The 23,825-nt window shown below is 38.1% G+C and overlaps 1 protein-coding gene across 5 annotated transcripts; it reads right to left on the bottom strand.

Moving 5' to 3' along the window:
- Positions 1 to 485: 485 nt before the first annotated feature.
- KCNA3 (potassium voltage-gated channel subfamily A member 3) lies at positions 486 to 20,913 on the bottom strand. Of its 5 annotated transcripts, XM_074381277.1 has the most exons (4): positions 17,491 to 20,913; positions 16,804 to 16,944; positions 14,277 to 14,398; positions 486 to 6,457 (listed from the first exon to the last, which is right to left on the bottom strand). In XM_074381277.1, the coding sequence occupies exon 1, from the start codon at positions 20,859 to 20,861 to the stop codon at positions 19,113 to 19,115; it is 1,749 nt and encodes a 582-aa protein (XP_074237378.1). In that variant the 5' UTR covers positions 20,862 to 20,913; the 3' UTR covers positions 486 to 6,457; positions 14,277 to 14,398; positions 16,804 to 16,944; positions 17,491 to 19,112. The 5 variants fall into 5 exon arrangements, with proteins under 5 accessions (XP_074237378.1, XP_074237379.1, XP_074237377.1 ...); XM_074381278.1 differs by lacking the exon at positions 16,804 to 16,944 and having other exon boundaries at positions 14,226 to 14,398; XM_074381276.1 differs by lacking the exon at positions 16,804 to 16,944.
- Between the last annotated feature and the right edge of the window lie 2,912 nt (positions 20,914 to 23,825).

Raw genomic sequence — 23,825 nt, 5'->3', positions numbered from 1 at the left:
TGACATTCATACCCCCAACAGTGCTGTGAACAGGGCAATGCACACACTGGATGTCCAATCCATATTTGTAAATGAAACAACGTACATTTGCTGTGCCGTAATTTACACTTATATAACTAGCACAAAGCATAATGGCACAGACTATTGTGAATAGGTTTTGCCTTCCTTGAGACTTTACTGGGCCTCCAGCAGTATAAGATAGGGAGCAATGGAAGAAACCTAGGGAATGCTGGCATTTAAAGGGCTTGCTAAGTGTAATACACAGACGTCTTCACTACAGTCATGTGGGAGAATACACAAGAGTCTGCAGAGTTAGTCTCAAGGGCAGCTGATGCTTGAGCTGCTGACAACAGTCCGGCTTTTGATGTTTCGTCTTTTGCAAAAAGAAAACAAGGAAAGAAAGGAAGGGATGAAGGAAGAACAGAAAGAAAGGAGAAGGAAGTCATTTAGAACTAATTAGCAATACGAGCAATAGGATTTTTTCATCTTTTATTGAATTCTGCATATAACATTAGCAAAGAAAACATTTTCAATCCAATGACAAATTTTAAAAATGAATCAGATGAAAATATTACATAATCAAACCTCACAGGTATTTTCTGATATTTACTTAACAAAAGGCCCAAAATGATTACGACAAGAACATCAGAGAATATAGTATAAAGCTTATTTCAACTTAACAATAATATGTATTAAGTTAAAACAATTCAATGACAAAGGATAAACATAGAAAAAAATAGAATATGTTTGATTTTACATCTTATTCAGAAATCCATTATCACTGCTTAAGAATATTTCATTTCATACAAAATAATACTTGCTTGACTTATTTGACGAAGAGAACTAAATTCAATGTTAGAAAATTTCAAATTCCAATATAATAAGTTCTATTTAAATATTCACAGTAACACTGCATTGCTAATCAGTAAAAGTACAGCATACAGACTGTTGACTTACAAGGGAAAGCAGTAACAGTGTCTCTCTGTTGTCTGAGAAAGGAATAAAAATGTAATATTGTGTCATGAATTGAAACATGAATGTCTTTCTTATTCAAACTAAGCAGTCATTAAATTGTAACTGGGAAAATTCTTCAGTAAAATTTAAAATATGTAGATATATTTTATTAAATATTTGAACTATGATAAAAGTAATACTGATATCTAATACTTGATAATCAATTGCTTTTGAGTAGTTACAGGAAATGACTTTTCTTAAAGGCAGTTTTTCTCCCCAGTTCCTCTTCTCTGTCCTCCACTAATCACAGAATAAGTGTGATGAACTATGCTGAAAAATGGTTACTGGGGTGGATCTGTTTTGTTTTTTTTCCTCTGAATTAGAATGGATGCAGTTTCTTGGGTTGATTACTGCTTTATTCAACTGTTCAGAAACCAGTCATTATGATGGATTTTTGAAAAGGGAGATTAGAAATGCCAGTCAAGAAGATCAATTTTTAGTCTAGGATTCTGACATCAAGTGAATTCAGTGTCTGTGGTCAGGGTGTATGTTTTAGGTAGAAAATGTTTGAATTTCACTCTGTGGAAGGACTGTAGTCTGAAAGTATCTAAAAAGGTCTGAGAAGAAAAGCAACAATGTCTTTGAACTAAAATTGGAAAATTCCCAATGTGTCTTTTAAAATTTTTTGTTAAAGTTTTAAAGATAATAGCAGTGACAGGATAAAAATAACATGACAAAAGGTGAATAGTGTAAAGAACATATGAGGTTAGTGGCCATATTATTCTAGACTAGTCACTGGATCTTTCTAAACCTTGGTTGTTTAATATTTAAATTTCAGAGGACATTAGTATTTCATATGAATATTTTAAAGATTAATTATGTGAATGATCTTTGCGAAGTATGATAAGCAAATCTTATAAGTAAATGAATGCTAGACTCTGAAAAAATTGAGGTGTTGTATTTGTTATTCTGACTTCTGCATAATCTATATGTTTCAAAAATGGATTATTATAATATGTAGCATATCACCTAGAAATACTACATATACTGCTTCCCCTTGTACATGTGTGTATACATATATATTTATATTTGTGTGTGTATATGTGTCTAAGAGCTTTTAAACATAAATTATACCATTCTGTGGGATAGTTTCAAAATGGTCTATATAGTGCCCTTAAAAGTGAAAAAAAAAAGAGGATATTATTATTTGGCTTATAGTCATACATTTTATGGCATTTAAGAAAACACTTTGATAGTTTAAAGTAAACTAAATACTTAACCCCACCCCCACCCCCAAACACAGCATTAAGAGATCACACCATAGAAACAATTTACCAGAAGACATACTGCTATGATTTGTTCAGGATGGCCAGTTCACAAATTATTGTAAGATACAGTATTAATACAATATGCTAGAATCACCATTTATCAAGTTTCATCAACTTTAAAAAAATGGACAAAATCACTTCTCACAAAGATCACAGTAATACATAAGTGATTCAATTACACCTAAAGTGAAAATTCAGATTCATAAAACCAAAATGATCAGATTAAATGTTTTAATTAATTGCTCCACTAGTCAAAATACACACTTCCTATTATGACAGAGGCCTTTAAAAACTGCCCCCTCTTCTGAATGGAAGGGATATAAGACTAAACTTCTGGACAAATAATCTCAGTATGACAAAATATTTCTGTATTAATCAATTTCCCAAGTGTCCACATTTTAGTATCCTTCTAATATCTTTCTGTCATAAAACCAGGAACCAGAATATACTCCTGTTTTTCAATAGGTACAGTTGCCTCTTACCTATGTTGTGCAAAAGCTAAAACCCTTCTTTACCTAACTATCCACTATTGCCAAACAGATGTGTTTGGGTTATCCCTGAATTTTGTTTCTCACTCCTGAGCAAAATGAATTGCAATATGGCTCTATCAGGCCTCCTTTGTATTCAAAAACATTCACAAAATTTTGTGACTATTATTTTAAATTACAGTCATTTCTTCGGGGACCAAAAGAACATTAAGTTTTTAATGTGACAAAAATGCACCTTACAATGTGCTACAGTTCACTGATAAGCAAAATATACTTGCTTCTAATTTGCTACATGTTTATAAAACAACAAAAATTTAAGGAGAAGATTAACTGGAACAGACATTCTGTTTAGGTAACTCACTCAGCATTCAAAGATGAAATGACAAATCATAATAGTTTAAAGCCAAAGTCAAAATAAAAAGATTTACCTTTTATATGTCTTGCTGAGGTCAATTATTATTATTAGAAACGAGAACATTTGGACTTGCAATCTGTTCAGTCACTCAAGTAGAAATATGTAGCATCTTAGTGAACGGAGGTGAGCAACATGTACATGTACACATATAACAATCTGAAAATGTTATAGAATTCTCAGAGATGAAAAGAGACACACAGATTACTAAATTTAAAAACTCTTCATTTTACAGATAAAGAAACTCGGGCCCCAGAGAAGTTAAAGGAACCTTCCTAGGGCACATGAGAGTTTTTGGCAGAGCCAGCACCACAGCACAGACACCTGCTTAAGCTCTACCAATCTGCTTCTTGTGTAAAGGGAGTCAAGAGATCATAAAGCAAACACTTCTATCACTCCAACCTTTTTGCACATTTCCCTGCTCTCAGGCTTAAAATGGTGAGTGTGCAATAAGGCTCTGGAACTGTTTTAGCATTTCATAGACAATTTTCAAGTTGCCTTAATATTTAATTAAACAAATACCCTTCCCTCCTTTCTAGCTATTTAATTAATGTTTCCATTCCACAGACTGATTTTTCTACTTTTTTGATCCCATTACAGATCAGTGAAAATTCTAAGGAGAAAGAGTCCTATTTCCTTTTCTCACAATCAGTTTGAAGAATGATATATTTATGACACTTTCAAGGCTTAAATCTTACTTCATGTATTCTTTCCTGCATAAGAAAATCTGGGTACTTTTCTTTTTTCTTTTCTTTTCTTTTTTTTTTTTTTTTGAGATGAAGTCTCCCTCTGTTGCCCAAGCTGGAGTTCAGCGGCACAATCTCGGCTCGTTGCAACCTCCACCTCCCATGTTCAAGCAAATCTCCTGCCTCAGCCTCCCAAGTAGCTGGGACTACAGGCATGTGCCACCATGCCTAGCTAATTTTTGTATTTTTAGTAGAGACGGAGTTTCACTATGTTGGCCAGGCTGGTCTCAAACTTCTGACTTAGTGATCCACCCGCCTTGGCCTCCCAAAGTGCTGGGATTACAGGCATGAGCCACTGCACCCAGCCCTAAGTTTTCTTCAAAGCATTTCTCAAATGTGTATAATGAGAATTTGGGGGTTGGTAAGGGTTTTGGAGATCACTGAATCTAGCACACTCATCTTACAATTTAAGCCTGCAAACTGAAGCTAGTAATGTAACTGATTTACCTAGGGTCCCACAGGTAGAAAGTGGATGAGAATTCTGGTCTATTGTTATCTAAAGAAGTACCATTTTTACTATCCATTCTGTGAACCATATTCAGTATGACAGTTTACTCATCTGACACCATCCTGTACTTTTATCACAAAAATCTGGGTTTTGTGTTTATTTGAAACTGTAACCTGTAATAATAATTCAGATGTTAAATATACTATAATGCATACAGTGGTGCCATTGGTGTTTTATAAAGGTAATTTTTGTGTCTATTTTTGTAACGCCTACTGATTCTTACTAAAACATCGGTATGTCTAAAACCTCCTGTAACACAGTTGATCAGTTTGTTTCAATCATCCCAATAGCTGATGTGGATTACTTTGCTGCTATCCAGGCTATAATAATTAGTTACAAGGATTAGTTGGCTGCAATGGACTGACTATTTTCCAGGCCAATGTCTTACTAAATGGGCTAACATAAAACAAAGAAAAGATAGTGGCTATATTTTCACTTTAATCACAAATCATCTTGACTAAAGGTTCACATAGCTCAAACCTGAGATAGCTGTCAGACTTTTTATTTTCCTGTAGTGATCTGGTCTCAAAGTTTTGACACAAAGAAATTACCAACAGATTGTGAGAAATTCATTGTAGACTTTGCCTCAAAGAAAGTTACCTAGATTGTATCTTGTATTTATCTGTCTGTCTTGCTGCAAGTATAAGATTGTTTTAGTTACTGATTCTCATACAGTGCAATTCATCACTTGTATTCCATTCTGTAGGGCATCAAAAAATTTATAATCTTGGCTTTGCTACTGAAATGTTTTTATAGTAATTAAAATTCTACAAGTGCTCTCATTATCACATAGCATTGTTATACATTTAAATAACAGAAGATTGGTTATTTATGCATCTGTTCAGATATATTTTGAAACTAAAATATGGAAATAAAGTGTTCTATATAATAAATTTTCACAGTTTGACTTTCCATAAGGCTTATGAAATAATATACAAATAGCTACCATTCTGCTGAAATGTCACAGTAAAATACATTAATGGCACAGAAGTGAAATGTCCCCAAATAGGAAACCATCTTCATGACCTCCTAAATCTCTTTTCCAACTAAAACTTTTCTTTAATTGAAAAAGAGTTCCATTTCTAAAAGAATATAAAAATAGAAAATGAGTTAAGGAAACTTTTACATATATAATTTTGAAGGAAAAGTTATAAACATTAGATGAAATATTATATTTAAGAATGTGCTTTGTTGCATCACACCAAACATCCCATGAAAACAAAATGAAATGAACATATTACATATGAACTGTTGAAGGCATAACTAATGTTATAATTTTAATTAAGATAGAATACTAAAACGGAATAAGTAGTCATATATTTTTGTAAAGTTCACCTCAGCTAAAACCTATAACACTAATTTGAAAATCTATCATTTTGAATAAAAAATAAAATAATGTTTAATCAAGCAAGGCACATTTCTTTTAGGCAAGTCTGTCTTTAATACCATTTATTTGGGCACAGTGTAGACCTCACTTATTTATATGTAAATGGGCTAATCTATGTATGAGAGCCTTTGGTACAAAACACACCTTCACAAATAAAGTTGCACATAACCCAGAACATGGAATATAACATGACTATATCTCATGATTAAACACAGTCCACTAATTAATTGAAAAAAGAAAAAAGCAACAGTTGGCTTGTTAGAAACAAATTTTAGGCTTTCTTTATCTGCAGCACTGATTATAGTTTTTGGATGATTTGATTTCATCAAAATGTCGAAAGGTTGCAATAATACCTTAATATTTTCAAGATTCTTCATCTATTGATCAAATGTCTTTTATATGGCACACAATATGAAGCAAATCCTCCGACGTCAGAGTTGTTCCCTTTATATAAAGCATTTGTTAGAGACATATTATTTAATGTCAACTGAAATAAAAATATATGCTGTCAGGTGGATCATTGCCCATCAGTGATATAATTGCCACTGCATTCTTGATCCAGGCAATTTAAAATGGAGCATCCTACTGGTCAGTGCAGCTCTACAGTTCTTTATGTGGGGGTCTCTTCAGGGATCTGTCAGACAGAGTAAACACAATAATTTACTGGTACATTTAACTTAAAAAAAACTATAAAGTTTATGTCAACAGAAAATGTTCCATTTATTATCTTTTTCAAAATGCTGGCTTTTAAAAAACTGTTACCCTGAAAAGTTCAGGCAATTTAATTGTCTAAATGTATTAACAGTGTATTTCTTTTAATTTGTAACTTAAAATTATAACCATCTTTTCTGCTAATAATGACCTCGAAATTTAGTCCAAACCAGTGTGATAGTTTGCTTTTAGACAGAAAATTTATCTTCATCCTTAGAATCATCTGAAAAGTTCTGAGTACCTATTGATTTTTAGAAAAATGTATGTATTAATTTTCTCAGTGTATTTCCAAGAACTTTTTTTTCTGGCGGTCCATCCTACTGTGGTATTCTATGATGAGAACTCCTGAAATAAAAATCCAATGCTAAGTGTCATGGAGAGAAAAATAGAGGGAGAGAGGGAGACAGTCTCCAAATGAGTGCTGAGAAAACCATGGTCTATGTGCTAATAGGATGTCATTCCTATCATTTATCTCTTCATTACAAATAACTTTTAAATCTGTTGATTCTTTAAAATATGAACTCTCCATAGTTACACACCACTCAAAATATCCCAAATTAAGACAATAATAACCACTTCACAGGGTCTATGGAGAATCAAGAAATAAAGGTTAAAGCTATGGTGCTTCTCTCTCCTAACTGCCAAATAATTATTGAGAAATTCTGATAGCAAAATATTTTTAAAAAGAGCCAAAGCAATATGAAAGTCTTATTTACTTCCTACATCCAGAATCTAGAATGGTGTTTGGCATATAGTACATACTTTATATGCTTCATGAATGAATAAACCTCTATCACCCTGGGTAGTGTCTGACACATAGGAGGTACTCAGTAAATACATATTGAATGAATAAATGGATATATAAAAATTAGATTTATATACTCTAAAAATTTACTAAGTATATAATATAAAGACAGAAATTATAAAGACAAAAATAAAAGATGTTATAAACCCAGCTCTGGATTTGATTATGTTAATATCATCCATCATAATATATAGAGAAGACTATTTCCCATATATACTCCTGGTTTTAGCACATGCCCAAAACCAGTGGTAAATGCCCAAAGATGGTGCTTTGAAATTTGAGTTTGCTTTTGATGGAAGAATCATTCACTTGCTAAATTAAATACTGTATGCCTACTGTGTGCTGGGCAATCAATTATCTATCTATTGAAAATTTCTTCTTATTGTCCTTGATTAAATACTTGGTTACCTTGATCTTGCAGATAGATCACTGCCCATCAGTGATTTTAAGTCTTAATATTGATGTTTAGGTAAAAAGAGAGTATGTTCATAGTATGCTTAATTTTCACTATCAGAGTTTTAAAGTTATATAGTTATTAATGACTACTAATTATAAGAAATCACAAGTAACATTAATGACCTAGCATTCATTTTATTTCCTAAGTGCCTAGGCTCTGCTCAATGCTATTGCAGCTTTGCGTACTTTCAGAGGTCTCCATTAAGCTATTCTTGTCTTGCTGCTGTTGTATTCTTTCATATCAAAGGTTGGGCCTTAAAAAAAAAACCTCATGTATTAATACCTGCCTCTGAAGGCTCTTGAGATTATTAAATAAGAATGGTACAGGATGGCATCCTAATAAAGTATAGGTGTTAGAGGGAGTTTTAATTCAACAGAAACAAAAATAAAAGTGATATGAGGATAATAATCATAATATCTATACTAATGGTTAAGATGTGGGTTGAAAGGATTAGAAGAATGGACATTAAGTAACAAAATCAATTCTATAAAAAGAGAAAAAGGAGGTGCAATAGAAAACAGTGACCTATAATTGAAGATAATTTACCAAATAAATGTTCCAACATATAGAACAAGAAAAGAGAGTAAGAATGGTCAAATTTCAATTATTATCAAATTTATGAAGTAATTAATACCTCCAAAAGGCCTAAAGGAAAGAAGTACAGAAACCTAGCTTTACTTTTAGTCTCATTAACTTATATTTGATGAGAAAAGAGTTGAAGTCATTCTATAGCATGCATTTTTATGGGAACTTTGTTTTTATGTGTCTATATACTTTGACATCTATTAAATTACTTAGAGTTAGCTACACACTAGTAAGTTTTACCAGTTTTACCAAGTAAACGGTAATGAATAAGCTCAAGGACTAGAAAGATTTCTTACTCAATTATATATGATTTTCTGATTGAGGTCTTGAAAATTATGTACTCTTAGCAAGCAAAAACCTTTAATCTCACTCAGTAAGTAAAGTTAGTAATATGGTAAGATATGAGCTTTTAAAAAAATCTAGAAAGTCATGGGAAAATGAGCCGTAAGGTATAATCGATACTACTTTGAACAGTATTTAGGTCTACTAATAATAAATATCCTCAATTTTTACAGTCACACAGTAAAATGCTCTTCTGAAATCAGTTAAAAGGTCTGCAGGTAAAAGGTCTACAGAATCCAGGTATAAAGCAATTCAAACAGTTCTTACTTGGAGAAATTATTTCTGTCTGTACTTTTCGGTTACCCAATAAATTTTGCTCTTTAGAAGTCTAACACATAGTCTTGTTTAACATGCTTTTCATAATAATTTCTTATAGAAGAAATGTATTCATGACTATCTGATATTTTATTGTTCTGTAATCAGACATGAGGTAAATACAAAGTGTAATGGCACATAAGGCTGCCTCTTAAATGTCTAACATGTTGACTAAACAAGGTTATAATAGAAAATCAAGTAAAACTCATATTGATTTAAATTGCAAAAATAAACAATGTCACAATCTTTCATCCAAAACCAGAAAAAAATAAAAACAGATTTCAATAACACATTTTGTGTCATTTCTTTAATGATCCCTAACAACATTTTTCTCAGAAGAGCAAAATGATCTTTATCCTACGTGAGCTTAACTGTATAAAGTGGTGTAAGGAGAAAACAGTTTCTGATTTCTAATTTCTACATATGCAAATGCAGTCATATACATCAGTTTTAAGTTTGTTGACACGTTTGGTAAGGAAATTGTCCCACTTGGATATGCAGAGGCAACAATCAGGTCATTCTCTGGTCTGGTTTGCCTGAGAAATCCAGGGAAAGGAGAAAATTCAAAAGGGGTGCAGAGAAAATTCCTCTCTATTCTTATTAGAAGAATCTTTGTTTCCTACTGCAGAGGAAAGTGCCTTGGTTACAGTATTACATAAAATCATGGAAATATCTGCAGTGGTCATATCAATGCTTTAATTAGTTTCAGTAATTCCATACTATAGGTGTTGATACTTCAACGGTGTTAGGAATATCCCAAAACTAAGAAACAAAGGCTACTGGATTGCCTTCACCTTCCATCTTATTATTTAGAAGCAGTTTAAGTTTTAACATTTTATAAATATCACTCTAAGAATCTGCTCTTACTTTTCATTAATTAAATGTCCCCATCTCCTTTCACGTATGAACAGTCACTTCAAAAAATAGCCAACTTTTAAATGTCATAATTTTAAGAGGTAATGATAATTACACTTAAAATTAGGTTATTTTGCAAAAGACATCCAATCAGGCCATATCTACAGTGATGTAGTTCTGTAATGTGATTCACTAGTGAAATATAATGTTTGATTCAATCAGCTTCCATAGTAATGAAGACTCCATGGATTTTTAGGAGTCATCATTAACTGAAACCGAGACTTATAGGGAAGTTTCTTAGAATGTCTGATAGATAGATAAGCCCTCTGGAGATATCACTTGTTTGTTCTGATTTTGCTGTGCCATCCTGGTCAATTAGTCAACATGTTTATGTTATCACTAATAAACACTCTATTAGCTATTATGTAGGATAAAAACATGGTCTTGGTGAAACATTCTAACTTCCATGTATCCTTAGTGACTAGGTACCCTCAGTGATATCTCATATAAGGTAACAGTTAAGTAACCTACATTAAGGGATTCCATCCCCATACTTGGGTGGTATAATACTTCTTGTGGAAAACTTGCTGGAGCATGTTTTGACACATTGAAGCCCTCTCCAGTGAATTGATTACAAGGAATATTGTCCTTCAGAGCATGATGAGGAGCATAAGCCACATAGTGATTACATGAGGTAGAGATGTGTGACATGAAAATTTTGTTTACAGGTTAAAAACACCTCAATTTGGAATGCAATTTCCTTCCTCTCGTCTCTCCTTCCAATAGACACTTATGGAGCACCAACTGTATTTCAGGTACTATGCCAGGTTTTGGGTGATACAGCACATTGAGCAGACAAAACTCCTTGTCCTCATGGAAGGGAATGCAAAACAGACAATAAACAAAATAAACCAAATAATACATTAGAGGAAAAATTAAGCAGAGAAAAGATATAGAGAGTGTTATGAGGCTGCAGTTTTCAATACTGTGGCTAGTGACACCTGAAGGAGGTGATGGAGGCAGTCATGCAGATATCAGATGCTAGAACATTTCAGGCAGGGGAAACAACAAATACAAAGACCCCAAGGTGGAGTATGCCTGGTGCATTAGAAGAAGATCGAGGTGGCCAGTGTGGCTGCAGCACAGGATCAAGTGGGAGAGGAGTTGAAAATTAGGTCAAAAGGGTAAGGAGGGCAAAATGAGACAGGGCCTTGCAGGCCATTGTAAAAAAAGCCTTTAGTTAGTATTCTGTGTAAAACGGGGTGCTGAATGGTGGTATTGACACAAAGATGTAACACAACTTGATAAGTGTTTTAAAAGAATCACTCTGGCTGTTATGTTGAGAATAGACTCAAATAAGAGGAAGGATGGAAACTGGAGGACCAATCGGGAAGCTACTATAAAAATCCAGGTGACGATAATGACGGTTTAGGTCAAGTAGAAGTGTTATGAAGTGGTAAGGCTCTTGAAACATTTTAAAAGTAGTGTCAACAGTATTTGCCAGTAGATTAAATAAGGAATGTAAGAGAAAAAGAATCCAGGATAATTCCAAGGATTTTAGCTTGAGCCACTGGAAGATTGACGCTGCCAATAGTGGAGGTGGGGAAGGAGGAGGAAGTACAGGCTTGATGGTATAGAGAGTGGAGAAGGAGGGAAACTCAGCTTGGACATACTAAGTTTGAGATATCTATTATATATCCAAGTGGAGATGCCACATAGATAGGTGAAAAATTCAATTAGGAGCTCAAGGGAGAAGTCTATGTGGGAGATACAAATTAACATACATACATAGTCTAAAACTATGAGAATAAGATGGGTTGAAAAACGAACAGATGAGAAACAACCAGTAAATAAGATTAAGAAGGAGAGACCAGAGAGGTAGAAAAAAAATCCACAGTGTGGCATCTTGGAAGTCAAATAAAGACAGTCTTCTTAGAAAGGGGGAAGTACCCGACCATGCCAAATGCTTCTGATAGGCCAGATTGAAATGAGAACTGAGAAAGGACGATTGCGTATCATTATATGAGGTCACCAGTGACCTTGCCAAGTACACTTTTGGCAGAGTGATAGGTGTGACAGCCTTTTGGAGCAGACTCAGGAGAAAGTGGGAAGGGATTCAGTGGTGAACAAAGAGAGATATAGTCCCCACTCTCATGGAAGAAACAGAAATTGATCATATAACACAAATTAATATAAAATTGCAGCTATGTCAAGATCACATACCACATTTAACACATTCTAAGACACACATTTTTAGATTTGAGCATCTATGAAATTGGGATGCACCTTAAAATCACTGGTACTTTATCCTAACAATTGGAAATTTTAAAAAATAGTACATAAATAATGGTATTTCTTATAATCAAGGGCATCTTAAATTTAATGAACTACTATACTGTAACAGGGGAACTGAAAAAACTAGAGTCATGAGAGATGCCCTGGAGAAGTACTGAAGTAAAAATAGAAGTCAAGAGGTGAGGACAGAAAGAGGAGGCTGGTAGTGAAACATTTGCAAAGATCTCCATTAGCTTGAGGAGGAAAGGGAGTTTATCTTGTATCTGGAAGAAGACCAGAGTAACTGGAGCACAAAAGAATGAGGGGAGAAACATAAGCAAAGAGGAGATAAGGCTGGATATGAGATTATGTGGGGCCATAAAAGCTATACTAAGCCTTTGGGGCTCTATCCTAAAAACAAGAAGACCCTGAAAGAATTTTCAGCGGCATGGGTTATGTAATCAGATTTTGGTCTCAAAAGATCATTCTGGCTACCAAGTAGAGAAAAGGTCAAAGAGTGGCCACAGGAAACGTAAGGATGCCATTAAGAGACCTTTACACTTACATAGGATAGAGATGATAGTGTGGATTAGAGTCGTCCTGGCAGTTCCATAGCAAAGTGGGCTGTTTTTAGAGATATTTGGGAGGCTAAATGACAAAATTTGGTGAAAGTTTGAGTATATTTACTATTTCTATGAATATTTCATTAATAAAGACATTGAAAACACTAGGCAATACATCTGTGTTTTAAGTAAGGCTGGAAAACAAGAAAAATGATTTGTAAATATTGATGCTGCACATATGGAATCAAAAGCAACATTTTGGAAATTCACTAATTTTCAGAAAAAAATGAGATCATTTAGATCTATAGATAGAAAGTAAATTGTATTGCAGGATTGGAAGTAATCTATGAACAGGCGAGGTGTTTGTGTTTGGGTGTGTGTGTTTGTGTGTGTGTGTGTGTGTGTGTAATAAATTGTCCCCACTGCTTCTCTCCCAAATTAAGTATGTTTTAATTTACAGAACATGTTTAAATGTATAAAAACAAGAATGTTAGTATTCAGAGGGACTTCCATAATAAATGGGAGTTTAAAATAAATGTAATGGAAGACAAATGAAATAACAGTGCTGTATGATATAAAACACATAGGCACAATGCTAACTTTCATTCTAAAAAGTTGGTGGGGGCCTCCACAGAGATTCCCAAGAGTCTTTGTGCTATGAGATTAGGAGTGGGTGTGAGGTTGGAAGCTCACTGGAAGAGAAAAAGCTTCTCCCCAATCACTATCACCATATTGGAAGGTATGACCCTTGTATCTGCAAAGTCAGTCTTGTATGATCAAATTTATTCATAACATTCTTCAGATATGATGAAACATAGCCTTTTCTCCACTTAAGTGCTGTATTGCTAACAACTAGAATCCCAGGCTTTATTTTTTAGGGCAGAGTTCCTATTCCACACTATTTAGGTTACAACAATAACAACATGGCTCCCAAGAAAATGATGGAGCCGCTTTTCTAGTTCTCTTCTTAAAATGCATTTGACGGCTAACGGTGCAAACTTTGAAATAATAATAATAAAAAAACAGCTAGTATAAAAAAACCCAGAAAAATCATGAAAATACTTCTTTTTAAAATGCATTTTTCTTCACAATTTTGAAAATTAGCTCACAACATCATTAAAAACCAAGACAAACATCTGAAAGCTTTCTAATCAGTCTTATTTAAATTATACTTGCAAACTGAATATGAGTACATAAAGAATACTATTATAATATGCTATATAGAAATGGCCATTTTCTGCCAGAAAGTTAAGAGCTGAGTCACAATAATAAGGTCTAGGCTCTGATTGGTTTCTGCTCCCTTTTTCCTGCGTTCTTTGATTTACTTTTGCTCAACGGTTATCAACCACTTCCAAAAGGTATATAGAAAAACAAGCGATTTCACTAATACATATAAAATTGTCCCCAAAACCATAAGGAATTAACAGTACAAAAATCAGTAATTTTATCCTTAGTTTAAAAGGCCTAATACAAAACAGAAAAAAGAAGCTCCCACCTTAAAAATGGAATCCCTAAATATTCTCTTCCACATTCTTATGCTCCTCACCTCTATCTCACAGTGTTTCCATAAGTCTTCAGATTATGGGGCATGTGTGCTTCCTTGCATTTCTTAGTGGGAAGGGTTATCACTTCTATTCGCAGCTGAGAGGTGGGAAGGACTTGGAACTGCTGTAGAAAATGTTGAAATTTTAAATGTATAGAAGTCAGTAAATTATAGTTATGGTTCTCAAAGGAATAGACTACTGGTATATATTATATACATTGTATTTACATACTATGGCAAGGCAAATACTTGAGTATGTTACATGCCAAAAAGGTAAATAAGTTTTATGCCAACAAACCATAACTTTAAATCTCTTCATACTGTGCATTTAAAATTTCAATACTAAATTTTTATTTCAAAGTTTAGAAATAACTGACATAATGCTTCCTCCTATGTGTAGGTGCCTGTGGTTATGTCACCATAATTGGTGCATCACATAGTTTTAAAACATCATAAAAGAAATAAAATAATAACAACGTTAACTTCTCTGTTTCATCTGGATTCATTAGCTGTAGGGCATATACATTTTTTTCCCAGGGTGTTGATGGATATGCACTGATCCAGTCATGCCTCCTCACATGAATCTCTTGCTATACATAGACATATGTATATTTCTTCAACACCTAAGACATGCAACTGACCTCAACAGTGAAGCGTGTAGTTTGGCAAAGCTAGCCGGCATATGAAAACATAGACTCATTAGTATTTTGCTTTAAGCCAAGTCACTATCCATTTATATTTCATAAATGATTTAAGAACTTAGAGAAAGGTCTGCAGCTATTATGTCAGAAAAATTATATTTTTATTTATTTACTTATTTTAGAGCACAGATGCCCTTAAAGATCCTTGGAGTGGTTAGGTAAGGCAATACTGTCACAAGTTTCAATGAACTGGCAATCTCTTTTTGCTTTTAATACTTCTGTTCTGAATAATTTCTTCCCTCTTAATAAGGGAGAGTCAAAATATTTTCATGACTTTCTGGAATGGTTCTTCAGTAACTTAAGCACAGTATAAGGTGATAGAAAAATAATTTGCATAATGCTATCACTATTGTTGATTAAAACACATGAAAACAAAAAATCTTAAAACTGAAAAATATCTATTGTCCTAGCAGTTATCATTAAACACTACCATGACTGGTTATATAGATAAACCAAGCACAATAAAATAATCTTTTATTATTAGAAAACTCCATCTCTTCATCTGATTTAAATAACTTATATTTGATCCTTATATTTGGTTAAAATATCCGATATTTTAAAGAGGTTAATTTTCAGTATACTGAAATGAAACAGATTTCTGGAGATATGTTATCTACATCAACTCATTAATTAGTGACATGGGCTGAAGCCAAGACTAAAAGCGTTAAGAGATTTATTTTTTGTCTTTCAAGTCACCTAATAAAAGTAGGATGTGTTTCAGAGCCAGAATAACCTGGCTTTAAATCATTGCTGAGTCTCCTGCTAGCTGTGAACTCTTAGAGAAATCACTTAACTTTAAGCATCTATTTTTTGCCCTCCTAAAATGAGGTTAACAGCACTTATTGCAGAGTTGACAAGTGTCCAGGACATGGTTGACCCTTAATGAATGGTAATTATTATTATTATTATTGAAAGGAAATAGGAAGGCATTGATTATGTATTTCATATTCACGAAGCATTAATTATACAATGCTTGTGAATAATGATCCCAATATAATCTCTTAACAAAATCTCTGATGCCATGTCATGAAATTATTTTTTCTAAGTGTTGTACCTGTATTAACATTTACTGTTCACAACACACCTATGAGGTACTATTTATCGCCCTCATTTTACAAACAAAGCAACTGAGGCAGAGAGAGTCATGTGCTCAAGATCATAGAGCAGAGTCAGGATTCAAACCCTGGCAATATGACTGCAGAGCTTATGCTTTAAACCACTTCATTAAAAGCTTGGAAATAACAGCAGTCATGTAAAATAACAGCTATTCACTCAACAAATATAAAAGGTGTCACATTCTGTGCTAGGCACTAGTACCCAATACTTTCAAGACACAGAGCCTATAGCCTTTAGGGAACTTACAATGTGGTGACTACAAGCAATCATATTACCTCAAAGCTATGACTCAAAAGCCAGGATATTTCTCTGGATTAAAGAACAAAGGTCCCCTTTAAATTACTGCCAGTTAATAACCATAAGAATTATGGCACAACCATAATTTACTTATAGAATTAATCAAGGTTTCTGCATCTTCAGAATAAATGTGACTAAAATTGTCATTGCACTGCATTGACTTCTGTGTTATTTTAAGAACAGATACAAAAATTATTTTTATGTAATTGTTATAATGTATCTAACATATTTTCAAAATGCGTCATAAAAATAATTTCTGGTCATTAAGGGTACCAAAAGTTTGGTCAAGAGGTAGATCAACGTCAAAGGTTAACTCAAACAAAAAGCAAAGAAAACTAGACAATAGAGTCATATTTAGATATACATAGATAAAAACAAACAACTAATCTATGATCAGGTATATTTAGATTTCTTGCCTCTATTTGGTGTTTTCCTTCCTCATCACTCTCTTGCAGTCTCAATCATTATTTTCCAGTCTCTTCAGTGCATGCATAATAAATGAGCTTCTAACTGAAAATACTTCATGGGCTTTAAAAATAGGGTTACTCTAATTTACTCTGTAAGGATAGAATAGTTACATGCTATCAAAACCAAAAGGCAATTGTGGATGATGTATAATTTATATACTGTATATGAAACAAAACGATTATGTTTAAATGTTACTCTTATTTTTAACCATTTTTTGTTTGAAAGAACTGTACCACTGTGTACTATTAAATAATTACGTAAATTAACACTGGACCAATAATCTAACAGCAGTAGATTCTGTCATTTATCCTTTTGTAAGGAGAAACAGGTTGATTGGAGGCCAAGTGGGTTAGTAAAAGGAATGGAATTCAATTTTCAGTTCTGCTTGGGTGAAGGTTATTCTGAATAGCAATGACTGTTTTGTCATTCTTTTTGTAATAAACAATGAAAACTAAAGGACAGTTAGCAACATGAAAATCAAATAAAAAAAGTGTAAATTATCTTTAAAAAGATGCCAAGCATGTAACTAACATAAAACTATTGGTTTTGCAAATACCGTCAATCTAGATATTAATGACAGTTCCCTGGCTCTGGATACAAAAGGGACTGCTCCCAGTAGATCACATAGTGCTCACCTGATTCTGTCTGTCTTCTGGCAACCCTTGGCATATGGCTGAAAGCTGCAGGTGTTCTCCCAAGAGCTGGTTACTTCCTGTCCCTCCTTTTTATTGATTGTCTGCAATTCATTCAGTTTAAAACGTGCATCCTTCATCTATTTGAAGTTTACTTGGCTTGTCAAGTGCTGTGATGATGACAGAGCTGTTGTGGGATCTGTATTTTTTTTTTTTTTTTTTTTTTTAAAGAGAAAGCCTGAAGATCCTTTGTTGTAAGGTTTCAGGTACATTGATTGTATCTCTCATTTGCTTATGTACAGAACACTTTTACATTTGCTTTTAAATTCCATTTGTTGGCTTGAAAATTCTTGGAGAAAGAAAACTGTAGAGAAGCATCTTTAAAAATTATTGCCTAATAAATGGCACTTAATCCAGATCATGCCTTATTGTGGTTAATATGTAACATTCCAAATACCATATTTTCCTTCTTGATTCAGTCATTATGGAATGACATCAATGATTTTCATAGTTAAAAAATGCATTTGGGATTCATTTCACCTCCTTAGAGTCTCAGACTTAACTTTATTTTTGCAGTTTATTCAAACAGTGGTTTTCCTTTATGAAATCATTTAAGTAGGAACCATCTGGAAAGGTTACTGTGGAAACAGCAGGGACTGGAAGGTGGGGCTAGAGAGCAAGAGATGCCATGACAACCTTTTTCGGGTTTCCCAGGAAACATGGGTTGCTATGGGAACTGCATCAGTCAGGTCCGAATTAGTAACTTCCGCTGGAAGGGGTGTCTGCCACTTTAATCTTCTTGTAATACTGCCGAAGCTTATCTCTCAGATGCATTAGGAAATTTTTTGTTTCTCTCAGCAGCACTGAAAACATCTGTTTCCAGACTTTGATAGATGTTGAGGCTGGGACATATGCACAGAACTTCACAGGAATCTGTTAGTCTAATGCTTTAGAAATGCTTAGCAAGCCCGAAAGAATAAAACTAATTAGTCAGATCAGGACATCTTGGGCATTTCCCTTCATTCAAAGTTGTAGAGACCCTTAAAATTCAGGGAAAAACCAAATAAACTCGTGGTGGTTTTAACAAGTCATTATTCTAGTTAGACTCTTCATCCACATATCTACAGGGTAGGCAACCGAAATACTTATTCAGTAAATAATGTTGAAAGGTCCATCAAACTGAAGTATCATTTACTACAAACTCATGTGCTTAGGAAAGAAACAACTGCCTTTAAAATTCTGAGGTTAAACAGTTACTCTAACTGTTCTTTAGTTTCATTTCCTCCCAGGATGTACTGCTTTTTCTTTTTTTTTCTAAATAGGGCGTGTACTAGAAATGAAGTTTAATGTAAGTTTGTTGTTTACAATATTGAGAGAGAGAGAGAGAAAGAGAGAGAGAGAGAGAGTAAGGGGGAAAAGGAGAGCTGAGAGAATGCAGCCCACTTGCAAAACAGGCACCTGTTTCAGTATGAAGCAGTAGGGAGAGGGAGAATGAAGTGTGCTTCCCACTTCTTCAGGTCCTTTCCTTGATGAATGGTCTGGAAATGTATAAAACAAGGGCATAGGCAGACCAAGGGGGCACGTTCCACACAATACCGAGCACAGCATGTCACTTGTGTTATATATTAAACATCGGTGAATATCTTTTTGATGTTGACACAGGAGTTGGGATTATTGTTCGTGGTGCAGGTGGCAGTGGAATTGCCCGTTTTGAAGGGGGTCTGGGGAAAAGCGCTATGGTTCATACCCCCCTCTTCGATCACCATATACTCCGACTTACTCAGGGTCGAGTTACTCCTTGCTTTTCGGAGCTCCTCGGCTGAAGAGGAGAGGTGCTGGCAACTTCCTACGTGCAGGTACTGGGCTTGCTCTTCCCCCTCCGTCTCCCGGTGGTAGAAGTAATTGAAGTTGGAAACAATCACGGGAACTGGCAATGCGATGGTCAAGACACCGGCGATGGCACAGAGAGATCCCACAATCTTGCCCCCTATGGTCACTGGGTGCATATCACCATAACCCACTGTTGTCATGGTTACCACTGCCCACCAGAAGGCATCCGGGATGCTGCTGAAACCTGAGGTGGGGTCGTCTGCCTCGGCAAAGTAGACCGCGCTGGAGAAGAGGATGACCCCAATAAAGAGGAAGAAGATGAGCAACCCCAACTCTCGCATGGACGCCTTCAGCGTTTGCCCGAGGATCTGCAGCCCCTTGGAGTGGCGCGAGAGCTTGAAGATGCGGAAGACCCTCACCAGGCGGATGACCCTCAGGATGGCCAGGGACATGGCCTGCTGTCCGTTGCCCTGTCGCTCGGCCAGCTCGGTACCCAGAGTGATAAAATAAGGGATGATGGCCACGACGTCAATCAAGTTCATGATGTTGCGCGAAAAGGTGGCTTTGCTCGGACAGGCGAAGAACCGCACCAGCAGCTCGAAGGAGAACCAGATGATGCACAGGGTCTCCACCACGAAGAAGGGATCGGAGAAGCTGGAGGCCCCCCCGGAGGCCCCCGACGTGCTGTTGCCGGCGGCATCGAACGCGTCCTGCGACGGCGAGGAGGGGTAGTCCTTCTCGTCGCGGAACTCCGGCAGCGTCTCCAGGCAGAAGATGACAATGGAGATGAGGATGACCAGCACGGACACGATGGCGATGCCCCGGGCCGGCCCGGAGCTCTCGGGGTACTCAAAGAGCAGCCACACCTGGCGCTGGAAGTCGCGGCGGGGCAGGGGCCGCTCCTCCTCCCGCAGGAAGCCCTCGTCCTCGCGGAACTTCTCCATGGCCTCCTCGCCCAGCTGGTAGAAGCGGATCTCCTCGGAGAAGATGTCGATGGGCACGTTGACGGGCCGGCGGATGCGGCCCCCGGACTGGTAGTAGTAGAGGATGGCGTCGAAGCTGGGCCGGTTGCGGTCGAAGAAGTACTCGTTGCGGAGCGGGTCGAAGTACCGCATGCGCCGCTTGGGGTCGCCCAGCAGCGTCTCGGGGAACTGGCAGAGGGTCTTCAGCTGCGTCTCGAAGCGCAGCCCCGAGATGTTGATGACCACGCGCTCCCCGCAGCAGTCCTGCTCGCCCGCGGCCGGCAGCGAGGGCGGCAGCGGCTCGTAGCGGTCGCAGCCGCCGCCGCCGCCGCCGCAGCCGCCCTGAGGCGGGGCCCCTCCGCCGTCGGCCGCCTCCGGCTCCAGCAGGTGGTCCCCGGGCACCACGGTCATGTCGGGCGGCAGCTCGGGGCCCGCGGCGGGCTCGGAGTAGCCGGGGTTCAGCAGCGTGTGAGCGCCACCGCCGCCGCCGCCGCCGCCGCTCGCGGGGCTCTGGGGAGGGTGGGCGCGGTGGCGGGCTGAGGGCAGCGGCGGCGAGCGCAGAAGGCTGAGGTGCTCGTCCATGCGGCGGGGAAGAGGCGGCGGCGGCGGGGCCGGGTCGCTCCTCCTCGCGCTCCCCGCCCCTTCGCCGCCTCCGCCCCCGAGCGGAGCCCGCCGCCTGTTGCAGCCGCCGCCGCGAGGCTCGGTCAGGGTCTGGCGCGGTCCGCCGGGCTCCCGCACGGAGACGCCTCCGCCCTCCGCCTCGCGCTCTCCGCCCCCTCCCCCGCGGGGCGCGCGCCCGCCTCCGCGTCCCTTCAGGACTCCCGCCCACCGCGCGGGCGCGCGCCCCGCGCCCGGAGGGAGCCGCCGGGCCTGCCCTTCTCACCGTCCCCGCCGACCCACGGCGTCGGCGAAGCGCCCTCCTGCTGCACCTCGGCGCCCCGCGGGAATGCCCACCCAGCGGGACCGGCCCCGGCCCCGGCCCCGGCCCCGGGGCTCCTCCCGCTTCTGGTCCGCGTCCCTCGCCCCCGGCCCGCGTGGCCGCGTCCCAGTAGCCAGGAGCTCCTGCCGCGGCCCGCCCCCCTGGCCTCCACACGCCCCCCGGGCCAGCCCGGGGAGGGCAGGCGGGCCCGGGGTCCGGGGAGGGAGTGCAGGCCAGGCGGGCGCCCCGGGCCAGAGGCAAGCCTGACGCGGGCATCCCAGGCTCACGCGAGGGTCGACGACCGCCAAGCCCAACGGGGCGCTAAACGATTTAGCTCCTGCTAGGATGAGAAGCCGAGCGGAGTAAAGGGTGCTGATGGGCTTCGCAGACTGAGTCCGAAGGAAACGGATCGTTCAAGGCCTTCGGGCTCTGCCGCTTTAGTGAATAGTTCACACCACTGTTCGCAGCGGCGATTTCGGCCACTGGGAAGCATCAAGGACCAAGTTTCGGATTGGGATTAGCAGTGACAGCCTGGCCTTTATACACTACATAGACTTGGGAAATGAGATGAAATGGGAAAGGAAATTCACATAGTCCAAGTTGTGTGGTTAGAAAGTCCGACTTTATGACTCAGGTGTGTCGTGGAAGGGATGAGAGCAGGACCTGGGCCTAGACTTTTTACTTAATATTTCAGCACTGCCCTTGCGGTAGGGAATTTGTCAGGCTCTGGTTGTTAAACTGGGAGGACGTTCATTCTGCAACGTGTACCTCTTGCTTGATCTGGGCCCAGGGATAATTTACGTGTGTCTTCTTTAAACGTATTTTTCCAAATTGTTATGGTTACTTTGAACACAATTGTTTCCAGAAATTTTAACAATCTAATATAAGCTAACCCTAGGCTTTAAAGAATCCTTTTATTTTTATTTTTATTTTTTATTGTACCATTCAAATCATTTACAGAAGAGGAACTGTTGTCTAGACAGCTCCTCACCCACCCAAAAGCTCGCTGACAATTCAATTTGAAGTAAGTGATTTGTGGTCAATACTTGCCACCACCACTCCCAACCGTAGCGTTCTCTCGGGCTCAGAGTAGTAGGTCCTAGCCAATTTATACTGCTAGCATCTACCAAAGTGCCTTGTACATAGTGGGGATCAGTACATATTTGTTGAATTGAATTCCCCGAGGAGTGGCTCTTTGCACTGCTATCTGCTCTGGAGTGTCAACATTTCTTCTTTTTGAGCCCAGGATCCTATTGGGATTCCTAAGACCAGGAGTGAGGAGAAACAGAGTTCACCATAGGAAACACTGCTTATTTATTCCGTAGGACTTCCGCTTCTGGCTCTCCTGGGCACAACAGGCACCTATGTACTTTCACTTCCCTTCATCTTCTGTTTCACCTCCTGATCAGTGCCAGGCAATGCAGACAGTCACTTATGTTCTGAGATGGCAAAACTAGGCAACCACGTAAAACTCTTTTTCTTACAAAACTCCAGAACACTGGAGTATGACAGCCACCTCATTATTTTGCACACCTCATTATTTTGCATTTTTTGAGCTGATGATTAGAGTAGCAGTATAATCAATCATTCATATATTTAAATCTTGGAATGAGACAGACTGCTTGCTGCAATGATAGCTCATGGAAAGGCAGAGACCCTATTTTTAAAGACCAGATGTTTCATATACTTCTGTGTCTGACTTAGAAAGTGATTTATTCCTTCTTTTGCAGGAATTAGTACTGAAATTAATATTAATCAATGGCAAGGAAGACCAGAGCAGAGGATAGTCCTGTGATGAATGGTCACAAGCTTCTCCCAGCTGTGAAATCTCTTTCCTTCAGAAATGACTATTTCCATTCCTTTCATGTATTTGCCTTGTCTGGAAGACTTTGGTTATGAGCTTCTTAGGACATATATAAAGCCCTTACTTTATATTTGAGGCCCAGAGAAGCTTAGCAATTTGTTCAAGCTCACATGGCTAGTTAACAGCAGAGCTGGACCGAAAATCTTGGACCATTTCCAAATCCAGTGTTTGCTCTACTGTATCGCACTGTGCAATTCTTATGTTGATCACTGTGAGTACTTAATATACTAGATTTCTAACAGCAGCCTATTTGCTTCTGATTGCTGACTAGTTCACTTCAATTCGTATTTATCTTAACTGAAAACCACTTCTTCTGACGTCTAGTCTGCTGTCTACAGGAAATGAGTTGGTGGGCTCATTCTAGCCCTGTTGGATAGCCAAACCCATCACAACAAATCAATGCCAAAAAATGGCATTTTAAAAGGAAAACATACCATTTATTTAGCACCCCCAGCAGAGCAGCTCAAAGTGATTTGAAAATGTCTCATTAATCCTTATGACACCCCTGTGTGATGATAATAATATTATTATAATGTTTAGGCGTAGAACTGTGGCAAAGCCAACAGCTTCTCTGAGCATGTGCAGGATTTTCTTATATTTCAGTCTGTAATACTAGAGCCTGACTAAAACCATCAGGTTTGCAAACAGCAAGGGTAAATAAATCTTGATGTTTGGCCTTTCTGTGTTGCTCTAGGCATAGCTTGTGTTTCCTACTGACCACATCAATCCTAGAAATAGTTCACTAGTTGTTTGCCAGGTGGGA

This window comes from Saimiri boliviensis, chromosome 11 (assembly GCF_048565385.1).
Source record: "Saimiri boliviensis isolate mSaiBol1 chromosome 11, mSaiBol1.pri, whole genome shotgun sequence".
In the NCBI taxonomy this organism is placed as follows: domain Eukaryota; kingdom Metazoa; phylum Chordata; class Mammalia; order Primates; family Cebidae; genus Saimiri; species Saimiri boliviensis.
This window is presented reverse-complemented; position numbering and strand designations above follow the sequence as displayed.

Bases quoted from the DNA above. Each gene is read 5' to 3' on its own strand.
- KCNA3 (XM_074381277.1), bottom strand. From the start codon at position 20,861: ATGGACGAGCACCTCAGCCTTCTGCGCTCGCCGCCGCTGCCCTCAGCC.